The sequence below is a fragment of the Chelonoidis abingdonii genome, chromosome 23 (genome assembly GCF_003597395.2).
Source record: "Chelonoidis abingdonii isolate Lonesome George chromosome 23, CheloAbing_2.0, whole genome shotgun sequence".
NCBI classification, from domain to species: domain Eukaryota; kingdom Metazoa; phylum Chordata; order Testudines; family Testudinidae; genus Chelonoidis; species Chelonoidis abingdonii.
In genome coordinates this window covers 7,277,287-7,295,848 of record NC_133791.1, presented here as the reverse complement: position 1 = coordinate 7,295,848, position 18,562 = coordinate 7,277,287, and the positions used below count along the sequence as shown (strand labels likewise).

General features: G+C 48.6%; 1 protein-coding gene across 1 annotated transcript in view; it reads left to right on the top strand.

Annotated features, from left to right (window-relative positions):
• Positions 1–2,299: 2,299 nt before the first annotated feature.
• Positions 2,300–18,562, top strand: part of TMEM278 (transmembrane protein 278) — a 37,928-nt gene continuing 21,665 nt past the window's right edge. Inside the window, exon 1 of the mRNA XM_032780025.2 lies at positions 2,300–3,367. Coding sequence (XP_032635916.1) covers positions 3,098–3,367 — 270 coding nt within the window. The 5' untranslated portion in view covers positions 2,300–3,097. The remainder of the gene's footprint in view (positions 3,368–18,562) is intronic.

Sequence of the window (18,562 nt, the reverse complement as noted above, 5' to 3'; positions counted from 1 at the left end):
GGCAAGTCACTTATCTCTCCGCATCTCTGCCCCCTCTGTAAAAGGGGGATAATGATCCTTCCTTTGGCTGACTTGTCTATTTAGGATTCAAGTTCTTTGGGGCAGGGCCTTGTGATGGAGTAGGGACTGTCTGTGTGGGGAACGGGAAAGCAGGGGATGTCTGTAGGTGAGGGACAGGTAGTCAGGTTGTAATGTGAGCCGGCAGGGGGGAGGGGGAGCTGCTGGGCGGAGGAGAAGGAGACAAAGGGGTTTTGTCGGCCGGAGGAGGAGAGGCAGGACAGTTTGGGTTTGGGCTATGGGGAGGAATTCAGGGGATCCTAGCTGGGATCCAAGCACCCTGAACCCCCAGAAGGACTCAGTGGAGGGGTCTGGACTGTGCCTGCAAGCTCTGCTGTAACCTGTGTTCCTGCTGTCCAATAAACCTTCTGTTTTACTGGCTGGATAAAAGTCACTGTGGGTCCCAGGAAGAGGGGTGCAGGGCCAGACTCCGTGACAGGCCTGTCCCACTATGTGTATGTACAGCACCTAGCACAGCGGGACCCTGATTTTCATTAATACAAGTAAGGAAGAGAACCACAGACCACATGTAAGTGGGGAGAATGCAAAGCCTGCACTTTGCCTTGGTGTGGCGCAAACCTGCCTCTCTCTAGCAGCCCTCCATTTGGGATAACCCAGCTCCTGCAACTTAGCTGCTGTCTGTGTGAGTTGCTGGTCCCTGGAACTCTCCTGTCAGGAGCCTGGGTGCACAGAAACCTTTCAGAGCCCCATGGCAGGGCGCTTCTCTTTCTGAGAGTGGCTCCTACTTAGGCTCACGCAGTTCTCGCCGGACACAGATTTCAAGCACAGAGCCACTCAAACGGAGCCTCCCAGGAACACAAGGTGCTTTCCTGTAAGAATCACTCCCAAGACAAGTCCTCAGAACCACCAATTATATAATGAGGAGCAAGGAGAGTCAATGGTGTGCTGCTGCTGGGGAGACAGCGCTGGTTCCGAGACCCTGATATTCCTTCATCTGTGCTGGGCAGACACAGATTGATTTGAACAACGTTCACACACATGAGCACCAAAAAGATGCTAGGAAGTCAAGACAGAAGGCTACACACTTCTCTGCTCCCACAGCTCAGCTGTGTGAGGCAAAACTCATTTCTGAGCCCACGCACTCTGGTTTCCCTTTTCTCCCCTGTGCAAATCAAACTGTTATTCCCCATTCCCTCCTTGAGCTTTCCAGTGGTCCTCTTCCCAAAGGGTCCTGCAGCCACTTCTCAGGCTTCCAGCTGGCTAATAAGACTCTCTGGCCAGCACCTCCCAGCAAACTCTATCCAATCCTAATATGTGACACTCATCACCATGGCAGCTGGACATGCCACAGGGGCGCAGAATACCAACAAAAAGACAAAGATAATTTGAGAGGGTCAAAGATTTGTCATCAGAATATTTATTTCCAACAGAAAAAGGCTTTTTTTGCCAGCATGGAAATTTCCATGCAAAACATTTGTTTTTATTGAAAAATGTTTGAGTTTATAATCAAACATTATATCAAATGTTTGAGTTTATATCAAACATTCACCCCAGGAATTTAGACATTTTTCTGAAGGAAAAATAATCATTTCCTGGCGAACTTTAGTCTGTATCTTAGAAACCACTTTTATTTTTTAAGCAGTGTATGCAATGGTTGATGTCACACAAGGTTTGTATTGTATGCTCAGTCCAGAGCAAAGTGGTTTGAAGGAATGAGCATCGATCTGCACTGCTGAGTCCCCTGCTATGCCACTGATTAGCAGTTCACCTTTGGTCAGACATGCTATCGGTGTTTGCCTCAGTTTCCCCAGCTGTTCAGTGGGGATGTTTCCTTACTCCCAGGGTACTGAAAGCATTTATGCAAAGTGGTATATAAGTGCTAACGATCATTGGGAGAGACAATCTCCATTTCTTTATACGGGTTTGATCACAAGTCAAGCAAAAAAACCTCCATTCATTGCCATTCTTGTTGCCTTAAAAAAGAGTTACTGTTTGCAGATCATGCTGAGATTCCTGTCTAGGAGGTGCAATGATTATCGTCTGTTACAGTATCATAGTCTTCTATCTGCAAAGAAATTATGGCTGGAGAGTTGAGAACAGAGCAATTTCAGTGTCAAAAAATACCATCCTGACCTGGGAAGGTGGGGAGAGCGTGGTACCCAGGGGCTGTGTGCTAAGTGGCTGGGGTGGAGAAACAAGCTGCAAAGGATTGGCTAGCACAGGAAAGAAATCTGATAAAGCCGCTGGAGAGCCAGCACTGTGAACAGTGCAGAATTGCACAGCTCCAGAGCCAGCTCAGAAGGGAAGACGCTGCTCCTGTCTGGTGCCTGTGAATGCAGACAGCTGTGTGCACTGAAACCATACACGCTGCTCCAGTCAGCGTGTGTCTCTTTGCTTTCAGCACTGCACAGCGCGGGCAAGGTTTCCACCAGGACGAGGGAGAAGCATCTCCTGTTTGTTCTTTTAACCAGGCACGCCAACTAGAAGAAAGTTGGGTAATTACTTGGGTCTGCGATACTGGCCACAAAGAGATGATTCAAAGCCAGGGAACAGTCTCTGAAAGGGCCTGAGCCCGATATTCTTAGCCAGCAGGACTGGCTGATAGCTGTAAGAGGATGCTAAAAGTAGACAATCTCCAGGGCTGTGCAGCATATCAAGGCTAGGAGAGAAAACTGTTGGCAGCTCCTTGGGACCGTATTCCCATAAGGAAGAGCCCCAGAAGACAGAGAGAGCGTGCAAGAGAAAATAAGGAAACCCTGGATTCAAAAGCAAAGCGATAGCCTGTAGCTGGTTCAGGACCAAACTTGCAGCGGCTGCCACTCTGTTCTCAGACTAGAGGAGAGGCAGTGCTGGGGAATATACTGCAGGGCATGATCCTGCCCTGGCAGGGCTGGGGTGCAGCAGGTGGCCAATTAGGGCCATTCCATCTCTAGGGTCCTTGATGCTGTCTGGCTAGCCCTTCTCTGCCGTCTTCTGGCTGAGGAAGGAAAGCCCCAGAGCTCCACACTCAGGTTTGTGGCCAACAGCAAAGGCAGGAAAAAAGAACAAGGGAAGGAGAGATAAAAAAACTCCTCTGAGAATGTCCGACCAGGAGATCGAGGACTTTGAAGTGGACAATCTGTCTGACACGTCCCGGATGATCCCCAGCCTCCCTCCTTACGACATGGACAACCAGCTTCTTCCCCTGGAGCCCCGGAGCACCTGCTGCTGCTGGGCTTGGACCCTGCTGATTGTCGCCACGAACTCTCTGGTCTTCCTCGTGAACTTGCTCCTGGTGGTCACCATCTTTGCCATCGTGCTGCTGCCGACGATCGTGGTGGTGTACTTCGGCTTCCAGTGCCACTCCCGGGTAAGTGAGCGTAGCCTGGCCCCTGTGTGGGCCTTGGCACCCTGACCCAGGACAGGGTTCTGGCTTCCCTGGGATTCTTGACTGAGCTCCTTTGAGGACAGCGGGCAGGGACAGTGGCTTTAAAAACCAGGCTGGGATTTCTGAGCTTTAGCTGCATTTTCAAAAGATGTGGGTGGGGAGAGAGGGAATGTGTGTGTCTGAGTCAGTGGGGGTGAGGGACAAATGGACAGACAGACAGAATGTGCTCTGGGGTGTGACACTTTTGCACACCAGCCATTCCAACTGCTTCCAGGTCCCCCAGGAGAACTGACTTTAGCAACAGGTCCCCTGTAGGACCCGACCCTAAGCCCACCCAAATTGCTGGGAGTCTGTCCTTTGACTTAGCTGGGTGTTGGATCGAGTCCTTATTCAAACCCTTGCCCGGTGCTCCTGGCTTTCTCTTCTGAGCAGAGGTCACTAAGGTGGGATTCACAGGTGGGAGCAATGGGGTTGGCAAGAACCTAAGGACCAAAAAAAGCTGGAGACCAACTTTCTAGAATAACCAGTCCCCACCCAGAGTCCTGGCTTGAGCCAGCTTGATTTTAAGTACATTCCTGGGGTAGAAACAACAGATTTTTTCCCCACTAGTAAAATATTTCCTAGGAGAAAACAAAATGGTTGTACTGTTGGGCCAGGCCACTCTGAGCCTGACATGAGAGGTGGGATTAGATAAACCCCGTGCACTGGGGCAAGCAAACATCCCCTCTCTTGTGTGCAGAGAGTTTAGATCCAGCCTCCTCGGCTTGAGATTTCAAGTTTCCACTACACCGCTACTTGAATCTCAACAAAGAAATCTCATCTTTAGCCCTGTCCCTCCGCAGCAGCAGGATTTTGTTCCCTGGACAGCGGGCTGATGAGCTGGCTGTACTGATTCATAAAGAGATTTTACAGCAAAGCACTCCCCACTCAGGCTCAGCTCCCAGAGAAGATAATGGGAATTTGGGGCACACAGCTGATGCAGTGGTGGATCTTTGGGGTTTACACTGGCCCACAGCCTGTTGTGCATTCATGGGGGTCCCCTCCTCTGCTGGATGCATGTGGGGAGACTTCCATTCACAGGGCATGATAGAGGAACACAGTGCACCAGACTTCTATACGTTCTTTGATCTAAGGCTCTCCTAGCCCTTGACAGACATCCCATGCACCCACCTTCCAGGTCAGGCAGCACCCAGCTCTTATCTTCATCCCAGAGCGGTGGAGTCTCAGGCACAGCGAAGTTACACGTGTCGTCCAATGAACCAGCAAAGAGCCAAGATGCAAACGTAGAGCCCCGAGCCTCTGTGGCTTTTCCCCTTGTGTCATCACTGGTGCTGGTGCAAAGAGGTCTGAAGGGCAGCGTTTTACACCCAGTGTGCACTGGTGTAAAAGGGCCAGGCCAAGGGGCATGCATGACGCTCTTCACCATTTATTCAGCATGCATAATCGTTGCTTCTTTCAGTGCTGATTTCTTCTCTGACATGGAGCTTTAACAGAGGGCGTGTGTGCAGTTTGCATGCTGAGGCAGTCCTGGGCACACATACATGGCACATGTCCTCCTGTGAATTCCTTTGCCTGGCCATCTGCAAAGTGCCCTCAGTGAAAGGGTTAAAGCAGTTCTCTGGGATGCTGTCTCCTATTAGGGCTCAGGTGGTAGCTCAGCTAATTGGACTTCCCCCTCAGTGCCACAGGGGGTCTCACCCCTGCCTCAGTGGTTGGGCTCCTACCCAGCCCTGGCACTCAGTGCAGGACTAGACAGCTGTTAGTCTTTCAATGAGATGTTAACACGGAAGCCCCTTTGGGGCTGGAAAGGGGGAAGTGAAAGATCCCCTCTCTGTGGCATTTTAGGAGAGGTTTGCAATAGCTCCGGTTAACCGGACGCAGGCCTTTCCCTAGAGCTGTGTGAAGCTTCCCATCTCTGAGTGGTGGAGTCGAGGCCAGTTGTGTTTGCAAACTTCAGCCCTTGCTTGGGGAATGAGAATGAGGCTGGACTGAGGTTTGTTCACCCAAAGAAGAAGCTGGTAAGCAGTCCATTCCCCGTGGCACGCCCTCATCCCCACCCCAACAACAGCATCCCTCTCCTACCGGACGGACAATGGCAGGTTGGAAGTTGAGCTCTTGCTGCGCACATGACAGGACAGCTACATCTGCTGCACTTCCTATCTCATCTCACCTAGACACACACAGATCTACAGCAAACCAATCCTATTCCACACGGAAGTTCTTTTTACACAGCCTAGTCCTGTTTTTTATTGCAAAACTTCAACTCAACTACCTAGAGCAGACTACATCGATGAGCCCCCTGTGAAATACACTGGAGACCAGTATCAGAGGGGTAGCTGTGTTAGTCTGGATCTGTAAAAGCAGCAAAGAGTCTCCAAAACTTCTGTTAGTCTACAAGGTGCCACAGGACTCTTTATTGCAGACCAGAACTCCAGATCGGAAATTCTGAAGGAGTTCAGCTTCAGATGCAGATCCAGAGCCAGATTCAAAGCTTAGGTCTATCTTGTCTTTAAACATGTGGGGGTTTTATATAGTGAGAAGAAATTAGTTCAGCTTCCAATCTGTCTTGTATATTTTATGTGTGTCAGCAGTACTTGGGCAGGTCTGGAGGAAAGGCAGGTTTCGGTATTGCTGATTTCTCTGAGGGCACAAACCTGACGTGTGCTTTGCTCCACATAGGAAGGGTTCAACCCCGTGAATGCTGGCAGGAGTGCTCTGGATTTGTTCTGACACTCCCCAGTATGCTCGGGAGCTGTAGCTCTGTCAGGCGTCATTTTTTATTCCTGTTTTAATTAACAAGCAACTGTGACACAGATCAAGTAAACACACTGCCTGAGTCGACAGAGAATTCTATGCAGCTTCAGTTACTCACTGCAGTTTGCATTTTAATGTCACAATATTTCTCTGCAACTCCCCTGCAGCAGCATCTACACTACAGAGGCAGCAAGAGCAGACGGCTCACAGTCCTTCCCTGTGATTTGCAGCTTCCCCCCATGGACTTTAATTTGTTTTGTTAATTTCATTTTAACTAAGCCCTCTTCCTGCAAGTGTCATTCTCTGTGATCTACCTAATGATAAGAACAAGATCTAATAAAAGATACACACACACACACATCCCCTCCTGCAGATCCGGGCCAGCTTCCCAGACGCACGGGCTCCAATTTTTTATTTATTCCCATTGAAAAACTCATTTTGTTCCCGTTTAATATTCCGTCTCTGTGCATGTTGGTTTCACTTGGATGCTCTCCTCTGCGTTATTGGGGGCATTTTTAAAGAATGTTTATGGATTTTCATTTCTCATCATTTTCCTCTATTTTGCTCCGGCATCATTTGTCCAATGTGGGGATATGATATGAATATCTCTGTCCTTGTGCCATTCACAAATTTGTTTTCCTGCCTGGGTGAAAGGAGACAAAAGAATATCTTGGCAAATACAGAGTAAGGCCCAAATCTTCAAAGGTATTTGGGGAGCTAATTCCTGTTAAAATCAATGGCACTTAGGCACCCACGTACATTTGAGGATCTAGGGCTAAAGCCCTGATCCTGCTTTGAGAAGTGGCGGGGTGCAGTCTGGAGTCCATGCAGAGCTCCCTTGATATGAATGGGGTACCAGGTGGGCAGAGGGGTTCAAAATGCAAATCTCAATGCAGGATCAGGGCTGTGTGTGGCTTACATTGTCAAAAGTCACTTGTGATTCTGGGTGTCTCCATTCTTGAGGTGCCCATCTTAAAACACCTGAAAAGGAGCTGGACTTCAGTCAGGGCTCAGCACCCGTCCTCTGAGAAGGTTTCCATCCAAATACTGATCCAGCCTGATGACTAAAGTAAACCTCAGCTCAGAGGACAAAATCTAATGATACTGCAAGGCTAATGGAAGCCAGGCTGCATCACACTGTAGCATGGAAAGGACTAGAATCCCAATAGCTGATAAAAGATCAGAACCTACCAAACACTGCTCTGGTTTTTGCTACTAGCCTGAACTCCACAATTCCTCAGATGCTTAAAGACAGCAATGAATGTAATAAAGATTCAAGATACACAAACAAGCTGAAATCATTTGTGTGATCAGTGTCCCTGGATACGTCCACTGTGGAAAACTGCAACCTCCAGTGTTTTCTCTCTCTATGACCCTGACCCAACACACTCTGAAATCAATGGCAAGACTCTCATTTGGCTTCAGCAGCGCTGGATTAGGGGCTAAGTTATTAAATATATTGTAGTTCATAAAGAGCCTTATCCGGCTCCCAAAAAACAAAGTCTTTCCATTTATTTGACCAATAATTGGATCAGTCAGTGTGATGTGCTCACTTCAGGATCCAGTCTCGGGGGTCCGATTCTGCACATATGCACTAGCTAATATAGTGCTTATTGCCATGACTAATCTATTGAAACCACCTGGGAATACTGTGTTTGCAAGCCTGGGCTGTAATTACCAATCAGTCATTGTTAGAAACAAGCTGTGTAGGAACTCATTTCTTCTCTCTCTCTCTCTCTCTCTCTGAATATTAGGGATGGATCCTGAGCTGCTTACTCAGGGAAAACATCCATTGACTTCACTGTGAGTTTTCCCTGCAGGACTGGGCCCTTAGGTATCGTCAATTTCAAGTATCTCCCAGCTGTCATTTGCCTCCCTGCCCAACAGATCCTATGCTAAGAGCACTCGCCTCAGCCTGATTTACTCAGCTCATTGCATTGAAAAATATTGAAAATAAGTTTGTTTCCCTTTTAATAACATGAACTGCATCTCCTACCTGATCTGCCGCCTCCCATTGCATCCCATCTTGGTCCAGTTTCACAAAGCACCTGGCCGGGGAGCAGGCCATGAGAAATTATCCAAGCTGTGCAGCAGGGTGACTTTATAGGAGGGCTTAAATAACAAGAAAGAATTAGAAGCTCTTGTTATAAAATAAAAAGACACCTGGACCAGATAGCTGGTGTAAATCAGTACAGTTTTAGTGGAGGATGCAGACTAACACCAGCCGAGACTTGGCCCAAGATTTACCTTCACTAAGCTTGGGAGTTTACCATATCACCTATTATCCTCAGACGCACCTCTACGAAATGCCTAGTGTGGTCAGAAACATCTGCTAGCCAGAAGAGAGGGCTGGTTGAGGTTAGTGCTGGTAAAATCCAGGCAATCTCAACATGGAAATAAATCACCTTCAAAAAATTAAACTTTCCCTTAATTAAAATACGGCATTGAGTTAACTCCCTGCTGCTCTGTGCCCAAAAAGCCTGTGCCTGGTTTGCCTCTCGCTTACACCAGCGTAACTCCATTGAAATGAACACAGTTACTCCTGATTTACACCAAGGCTAGTGAGAGGGGAGTTACCTTCCCGCTTCTCTCTGGTCTGACCATTGTGTTTGGGCCTCTGCTACACATAGTCCCCCCCTTAGCATACAGCGGGCAGGAGGACAAAGGTAATGCGCTTCTCTCCGGGCTCTGGACATTTGCTCTGCACCTTCCTATTACTTAGCCCACAGCAAAGAGTTGGGAGCGAAGGGATATTTCACCCTAGAAAGATAGACGCCGGCTGTGAATGTTAAGAATCTTTTCCAAAAACATTTAACAGTGTGAGTGTATGCAGAACTGCACAGGTGTAAGAAATAGCAGAGCAATCATGAGAGAGAAAGAGAAAGAAAAGATGAAGTAACTAAAAGTCTAGAAAGACGGTTTGAACTGACACTAAACCTGTACTGACAGCAGGGAGAGTTAATATGGAAATGAGAGGCTAATACATAGGAATAAGAAGAGATAACAAAAAGTTATCAATAAGTTTGTATAACAAAGGGAGGTCGAAGCTGTACTGTCTGTTGCTGGAGGTGACTGTGATAGGATCATCCTGATGAGCTTCCCACTTGCAAGTAATTGATCACTACTTGCTGAGAATATTGCCTTCATAGAGATTTGTTGGTCCCATCTACTGAGTAAGTGAATCTTAATCCAGCACAAAGTACTCTCAATCCGTTGCTCTGAACACAAAGGTTCAGGACCCCTGATGCAGACTGACAGGGCCTGAAGACAGGAGCTACCTTTGGCCCTGGGAAAGCCACTGCTGTTCCTAACGGGAGCCCGTTGGTCAGGAACCCTCATTTTACTAAAAAAATGGCCACCGGTTGGTTGAGAATCTATTGCCAAAATAATAACCCCTCCCACCCGCAAGAATCAATGCTATTGTTCAGTAAGGATACGCTCACCGCCAGTGGAAGCTGATGTGGCTAAAGGATCTAAAGTTTTGGCTGTAAATACATCTAACACAGGGGTATCAACATATGGTCCGTGGACCCTGGGGTCCGCGGACTATGTCTAAGGGGTCTGCAAAAGGTTGTCGTTACTATAGAACAATGGTTTTCAACCTGTGGTCCGTGGTCCCCTGGGGATCCACAGACTATGTCTGAAGATTTCAACAAGGGGCCACATCCGCATTTGAAATTTTTTAGGGGTTTGCAAGTGAGAAAAGGTTGAGAACCACTGATTTAACAGATCTCTGCCACCACCCTATGGTCAACCCTGGCTAGGGGTCGGCACTACCATGTTATGCGACAGACACTTGACAAAATTACTGTACTTAGTGATGGACATGGGGGGGGGGTCAACAGGGCCACCCGGCTGTGAGCCAAGTGGGGCAATTTGCCCCAGGCCCTGCAGGGGCCCCTACGAGAATATAGTATTCTATAGTATTGCAACTTTTTTTATGGAAGGGGCCCCCGAAATTGCTTTGCCCCAGGCCCCCTGACTCCTCTGGGCGGCCCTGCGGGTCAATGTCATTCAGTCATTCAATTTTGTGAAAAATTACCATGGACCTCAACATTTTTACCACGCCATGTGCGGACACTTTGCTGACCCTGACCCTGGCCAGCTACCATAGGGTAAAAGGTGTTAAACTGTGTCTGTGCTAGGCGCAAAGCCCGGTTTAATTCAGAGGGGTTAGTGAACAGGATTGTAAATAATGCCTTTCCCCTGAGTCTAGACAAAGGCTTAGGGTTTTGCACATTACAATGCTAAATGTAGGATGGCAGCTGGCCTTCCCTCCTTTCTGTATCGGCCTGGGAATCAGAGCTCCTGGTTCTCTCCTCGGCTCTGCCACTGTGTGATCTTGGCAAGTCACATAATTTCATTCTACCTTATCTTCCTTATTTAGTCACTTACCTCACTGGCATGCCGTGAAGATTAGCAAAGGTCTATATAATGCGCCTGACCTCCTGGAGGATGGGGACGGGCGGGGAAGGGCTGAGGCCATTGTTGGTGCTTAGCAAAGCAAGAAAGGTGGACTTTGTGGTTCGGTCACTGGAATGGGACTCAAGAGATTGGGGGCTTCCCAGCTCTGCTACAGACTCCCGGTGTGACCCCAGGCCAGTCACTCAATCCACAAAGCATACCCGTAAAACAAGGATAAAAGTACTTCCTCTCTCCCCTCCTTGTCTATTCAGATAAGCTCTTTGGGTCAGGGACTGCCTCTTACTAGGTGTGTGTCCGGCACCTAGCACAGGACAGCCCTGAGCTTGGTTGGAGCTTCCAGGGGCTGTTGTAATAATAGTCAGAGCTTCCATTTAGGTGGCCTAGGCAATTGCCTAGGGCACCAGGATTATTGGGGGGTGGCATTTTGCCGGGGGGGTGGGGGCAGCAGGAGGCTCCGGTGGAGCTGCTGCAGTCGTGCCTGTGGAGGGTCCCCTGGTCTCGCGGCTCCAGTGGACCTGCTGCAGGCATTCCTGCAGATGGTCCACTGCTCCCACGGCTCCGGTGGACCTCCCGCAGGCACGACTGTGGCAGGTCCACCGGAGCCGCGGCATCAGCTCACGGGGCGGCTAAATGCCCATGCGCTTAGGGCGCTATAAACACTAGCACTGGTCCTGATAATAGTACGTGCCCCACATGCTGTCCTTAAAGCCCCAAGAGGATCCCCTGTGGGCACCGAAACAGTGGAAGTCCCTGAATCCACCATCCCAGGTGTTCCCCAGGCCCAGGGTATGCTGGGACAGGATGCCTTTGGCAGTGTTCAGTGAGTGCCACGCAGACATCCAGTCCAGAGCAGATGTATGTTCAGTGAAGCAGCTAGTTCATCACACGGAGCCTTAGTGCATTCATTCGACGCTCTTTGAGCAGTGAGCACACTGTTGACTGCAGACATTTATCACCTCACTGGAGGGACGATAAAGCCTCACGGTGTATTATGCAGCTAATGCACCAACAGCAAGGCCTGAAAGTGGCCGGCTCCCTCTGCCTCATGCTGTCCCTGAGATGGTTTTGCTTTTTCAGTAGCTGACAAATGCAGGGTTCTGGGTGTTTTAGCTCCATCACGTTTAAAGTCCTGGAAGGTTATGACAAAGCGGCGAGCTGCTGTTATTACACAACGTGTCCGTAGATCTTGCTAGCTCATGCACAGAGAGGCCTTTGTCATGGTAATCACTGTTTAGATGTCACTGCTGCTAACAGACATAAAACTAATAGCCAGCTCTGGCACAAGACAGCCAGATGTGCCATTGAATTATCCAGCTGCTCCCCAATCTCTCACCTGTCTCCGTACCCCTCCTGCTAGAACACTTCATCCTGCAGAAGATAAGCAGTGCCTAAGGGATGGATGGTTATTCCCGAATGTGTCTGGGGAGGCAATCCAGCCCTAGGTTTATTGAGCTCCGTAGTGAGCAATCTCAGATTCACGAGCCTTCACGGCTGCTCCATTGTATAAAAAATACACCCCCGAGGGCCGCGCTGCAGTACCCTGCCTCGCACCGAGTAGCCCCTGGCCTTGTGAGTTTCCATCGGGAATACCTGTGGAGCAAGGCATTACTAGCTGTGCATAAAGCTACCACAATCTGGCCCCAGATGGGCTGAATGGCCAAACCCAGCCTTCTATAGCTTTCCCTGAAGCCTCCACCCCGGAGACATGAGTTACAAACTGATTTCCTACCACTCCCTCCCTGGGATTGTTGGAGTTATTTTCCTTCTGCCACTGAGTAGCTCCTTAGAGGAGATAAATTGCTAAACTGGGCATCCAAGGGTAGCGCTACCTAGTAACAAAATGAACAAATCACCCAGGCTTTGTCAGAATGAGTCTCTGCAGAACAGCAATTGTGATCGGATGCATCATATTTTCTTTGGTGCAGTGTGCATTTGCCTTGTAAACACGGAGACGTCTGACTAGCGACATTGATTTTCCTGCAGAGAGATGGAAGTTGATCCTTATTCCCCTGACCTTACTTCTCTTTGGTAACTTTTTAAAGAAAGAGAATCTTATTTGCCTAGATGTTGGTCGCCATTAGAGATGGGCCAGTGGGTTCAGATCAGATAAAACTCTGACCTGGCCTGAACCATTGTCTCTTTCTAGAATCAAGCCTTTTCTGGAGGCTCTGAAAAGGTTGCTCCTCTTTCACTTCTGCATGCCCTCGCACTGCCCAGATCCAGATAAATCTGGAAGAGACTGGCTGCCATGAGAAAACCTATTCCCGTCATGCTTTCTAAATATCAGTACAGGATTCAAAGCAGAAGTGCTGTCAATCTCACCAGCAAGCCTGTTCTCCTGAGGTTTGCAGCCCACTTTAGCAAAGTGAAGAGCTCCTGATAGCTGGGACAGGATGCTTTATGGATAAAGCAGCCCCTGAACTTTATTGATCTTGACTGAAAATGCTCCATAACATCCATCACACCAAACTCACCACTGGCACGAGCATTTGCAGCTCCACTGAAGAGAATGGAGTTGCAGCAGCTCACATCAGCATTCAATATGTCTCAGAAACATCTGCAGTCATAACTGTCACAATCTGTACATGCACCATCCCTCTCTTCCCTAGCTCCACACAACCCTCCCATACTCCCATGGCTCTCTCGCCACTCCAGACCTTCAGTGTCCCTGGTCCTCCCTTGCGCCCCAGGACCCTCTTGAAACAGATGAGTCTCTGCTATTGTCTGACATGTAGCTCAACAGCTGAGAGGTTCATAAACTCAGAGTCCAGAGATGGGCAGGATCTCTCTGGTGACCCAGTCCATCCCACTACCAGTGCAGGATGGTTCAGAGCCCTCCCTGCCCAAGAACTGGAATGCCCAAGGAAACTGCTTTTTTGACTTCCTGTTAGCCAGTGTAATGAAATAGGAGTTTACTTTTGTTGCTGGTTTGGTATATCCTATGGGGGATTAGCCACCAGTCTTGCGTGGGGGTATCTGCCCTATTTCTCAGCAGTTCAAACTGAATTCGGCATCCTGAGTTGTGACTCACTGAGGCCTGTTTACACCTTGGGCATTCCAGTCCTTGTATTACCACCGAAAACACTGGATTTTAAGGTGAGTGGTTCTTTATGACCAGTCTCATCAAATAAAGGGTTCTTCTGATCCCAAAGGACCAGCCCCACACCCAAGTCGATATATAACTCAGATCTTACCCCAAAATCACACTTTTGCCAATCCTTTAGTATCTAAAATCTAAAGGTTTATTCATAGAAAGAAAGAAAGAAAGAAAGAAAGAAAGAAAGAAAGAAAGAAAAAGAAAAAGAAAGAAAGAAAGGAAGGTGAGAGTTAAAATTGGTTAAAGGAATCAAATACTTTCAGTAATTGCAAAGTTCTTGTTCCAGGCTTGGAGCAGTGATGGAATAAGCTGCAGGCTTGATAAGTCTCTGGTTGCTTCCAAATCATTGGAAGGTCCCCCGTCGATTGGTTAGAATGCTCCCTTTAGTATAAGTTCATAGTCCACAGGCTTGGGAAGAACAGAGGCTGACGCAGGATAGAGGCAAAATGGAGGAGTTTCCAGGGCCTTTAATCTTTTCCCCCATTGTTGTTACTGTGGAAAATTACACAAACAAGATGGAGTTTGGTCCCATGGGCAAGTCTCATGTCCATGCATTTCACCTAGTCATGGCAGGAAATTTCATTAAGTGTAGATGACGTTTCCCATGGTCCATTGTCAGTTAAATGTCCTCTCGATGGGCCACTCAATTTGCATAGTCCCTCCAAGATGTGCTGACTAGCTACCTTGTGGGTTGTGTTCCAGGAGCAAACATCTGAAACCCAAGTATAGAGCCAATACTTATACTTCTGATACAAAAGTGATACATGCATACAGATGGCATAATCATAATCAGCAAATCATAACATTTTCATAGACACCTCACTTGACAACCTTTGTAAAAGATTTGCTGCAAATACATAACAGGGGTTGCAACAATGATCTATATGGTCATATTTTAATCGGAGAACGTCACACTTGCCTCTTTAAAGGCCTGGCACATCAGGCATGCTAGGTACTTGTGACTTCTTGCAGGCAGCGTGGGTCCTACACGGCAGAGTCTATTGACATCAGACACAGACAGGAGAGTCTTTGTGGAGATAGCCTGGATGGGGATCTGTCCCTGCCCCCTCAGGAGGTTTAACTGGCAAACATTCCTTTGTGCTGACATTTTCCTAATGCAGGTGGCTGCGGATACTCTCAGGCTTTGTTTACCATTAGCAATCCAAATACGATGCGAGCTCCCAAGTCAGTTACAGCCCCTAATTACCTGTCATGCTTTTCAAATACCAGTAAAGTCTCCCACGCTGCGTCTTGACAGCCTCTTGCATCGACTCTCACATTTTGCTGGGCTAATCAAACCCCTTGACTGCTAGCTTGGGGATTTGGATCCAGTCAGGAGAGGTGGAGCGAGAGGTGGATGAAGTGATTTGCAGCATGTTTACTGCATCCAGCCAGCTCCCGATGCCTGAGCTGAGATCCTGCCTCGTGGCACGGGGCCAGTGCACTGACAGCCCATTAAACCTCCCGTTACATGTCCAATCACATTGGTGAGCTTCCAGTTGATGGTTCCCTCTAGGCCTGACCTGCCTCCCCTCTGATCCTTTGTTGCCTAGTCATTACCCACAGGTTCTGCTCTCCAGGCTGAACCCTTAGTGTTTAAAAACAGAAACCATTTGGAGAAGGCATTTTTTCACATTAGCTGCAGCCCGTGGGGACGATGCATCTCCCAGCTGGTGTCAGGTCCCCTCCACTTACCAGCTGATCCCGAAAGCTCCTTGCTTTGCCTGCAAAGTGCCTTGGCATGTTTGTCTCAGGGAATTCCTTGTGGGGAAAAGCATTCCCAGATGTTACGCTCCAGCCCATTCGCCGCTGGCTTTTTTCATATTAAATTATCACAGTAGAACCCAGGGGACACCATCTTGTACCAGGACCCCTTTGTGGTAGTGCTGTGCACTCACAGAACAAAAAGTCCGTGCGCCAATTGTTCTTCTCTTACCCCATTTGCTAAGGGCAGAGGCTATTTGTGTTCAAACAAGGGCTTTCCCCCATCTCAGCCAATATGGTCCCTTGTTCCCAGCCAACTGGCTTCCTTCACTTCATTCCCCTGGGAGGCCACATGGCTGAATGCGTCAGGGGAATGATGCAGATTCTGCTCCCACATACCCTGGACCACTCAAGTCAATAGATTGTTTGCGGTGTTGTTGTAGTCATGTTGGTGCCAGGACATTAGAGAGACTAGGTGGGTGAGGTAAGATCTTACCTCCAGCCCTAAAGAAGAGCTCTGTGGAAGCTTGAAAGCTTATCACTTTCTCCAGCAGAAGTGGGTCCAATGAAAGATATGACCTCATCCACCTTGTCTCTCTAAGGTCAGTAGAGTTACCCTGAATTCTCATTGGTTAACGAAGCAAAATTCTACCCCTTATTCCAAGCACTAACATCTTCCATAAGAGCACAGGGAACACTGGCTGCTCATACTTCTGTCAGCCCAAACATTTTCTAGCCTCCAATTTGCTCCCCTGCAAAAGTTCATCTTTAAGGAACATGCTTTAAGGCACAGAGGTGGAATGGCTTTGGAGAGCTATCAAGAATCAAGCTGCGCGGCTGAGCTGTGGTGGGTGCTCTAAAGGTGAAATGATTAACTGCGCTTTGGTGGTGCCTTTCACGGAGTGATCGTGAAGAGCTCCCAACAACTGAGCTCACACGCTTTGCACATTGGGGTGTCATCACGGATGTCAGAGTCACTCCTGATTTGCATTGGATTTCATTCCAAGATCCAGCATTGCCAATCAATTCAACAAAGCTGGAAACAGAACTTGCTCCTCAGAGGACCCACGGAATGGCTGTGTGACCTGGGGCAAGTCACTAACCATCTCCGTGCCTCAGTTTTCCCATCAGTACAAAGGGAATAATACATAATCAGATTCAGTTATATTACAGGGATGTGGTGGTGCTTAATTCATGCTTGTGAAATGCTTTGAAAGCAGAGGAGCTGCAGGAGTGCAAAGAATTAATATTTTTATTTGCAGAATCATTATGAGTGGGACAGAACCTGCTTTTCTTAGTAAGTCCTTACTCAGGGAAGATTTCTCTGAGAATGAAAGGGTCTGGCCTTTTATTACTGTTGTATATTCATAAATACAGGCTGTTTTGTCCTAAGCCTGAGAAGCTAGAAGAAGCCGTGAACCAGCCTCTGTGAAACCTCACTTCAAAGGGAGTTTCTCTTGTAGCCGTTATGGCAGGAGCTATTTCTGAAAGCAGATGAAGTCCCTGCTCTGTATTGGTTCCTCTCCTGCTAATAGACAAAATGTTCGATGAATAACACTCCTCTGACGTTTTGACCTCAATTATAAAAAGAAAAGAACAGAATTCGATGTGAAATTCAGCCGGGTTGAAATGCAAAACAGTTTTCTGAGACTGCTGCAGGCATCAGAAAATGGGCTTGATGTTCATACACAGGGTAATTTTGTAACAGATGGCAAAATAGGAACTGCCAGCCCAGATCAGACTCGTGGTCCATTTGGTCCACTGTCCTGTCTCCAACAGCCACCAGTACCAGCCCAAACCCTTTCCCCATGGCCTCAGCCTCTTTCCCGGGTTCAGACAAGGATCCTTTACCTGGGATCCACTCCCCACATCCATTCCATGGATGGGCAAACCTAGCGTGATGACTCCCCTCCCACCCTGTCCAGAACTGAATCCAGCTGAACCTAGAAGATGGTTCTGAGATGCTAAGCCAGCCTCGCAATCATTCATTCCAACTGTTGCTGCTGCCTCTTCATTGTGGATTTCTGGCCCTGTCAGGAACCCAGATACTCTGAGGTTGCCCAGGAATGGGGAGCTGCTGCCTAGACTTGCTGCTCCCCTCTTTCCTCCTGCATCCTGTGTGGGGTTATTGCTGCCAGTGGTGTGTGCCTGTGTCTTCCCCCACCCACCCAGTCTGTGTCCCCACTTCCCAGCAGTTCCATATGACCAAGACAGTCTCGTTCCCTTCGTGGCCATTCAGCAGGGAGTAGGGGGTGGGGGAGAGCGCATAGGGAGCCTGTCCTGCTGTTCCTAAGTGCCCGCAATTCCCGCAGCAGGAGCAGGCCATTAGCTATTACAGAACATCTCATCTGTCAGACTCATGTGGAAGTGTAACCTGCCTGTGCTCACAGCCAAGGCCTGAGCTGGGACCATCACAGTCCACAGGTGGCAGCTGCTCTACCTGAGACCCTGAGAGGCCCCCACCCTTTTCTGGCTTTCTCCAGAGTAGCCCTACTAAGCTGCTCTCTCAGCTGGAGGCTAAGAACTAAGAGGGGAGTCTTTGGCCTCATTGAGTCCTGTTCAGTGCCACCATGAACTGTCAGACTTGGGGCAGCCAGGGGTGCGCCTTCCTTATCACCCAACTCTAAGACTGAGGGAACCTCTTTCAGTTCTGCAGCAGCTGCTGAAAGGCTGAAATTCACCCAGAGAAACACCTATCTCCCCCTCAGAACAGGGCGTAGGAGGGACTCGAACGTTGCACAGACCCTCACTGCATCGGGATGAATTCCACCCCAGGGGGCTGCTGCTATCATGAAAAGGTGAGTCGTACATTCCCACCACCACTTTGCTACCACCGCTCCATCAGGGAGAGCAAATAGGTTGCCGTGAAGACGTTATATTCACATGCATGTTGATTTGTTTAAATTCCAGTCCCAAGGAGGCCATTAGGATTTTTTTCTTTAACTCAGCGGATGGCTTGTGAACATGATGTGTCAGCCCAGCTGCCCAGGACAAACAGCTTCAGTGATGAATAACCATCAGCCCCATAGAGCCCGGGCACTGATTGTCTTAGAGGCAATGATCAATAGTCGTTCAGTAAGTCTGCTGGTGTTATTATGATCACCAGGCAACAGCCTCAGGCTGCAATGCTCAAGTGGGGCCGTTAATATTGGGTCAACGGCTGCCACCTGATTTCCGCCCACAATTCCGCTTGAAGT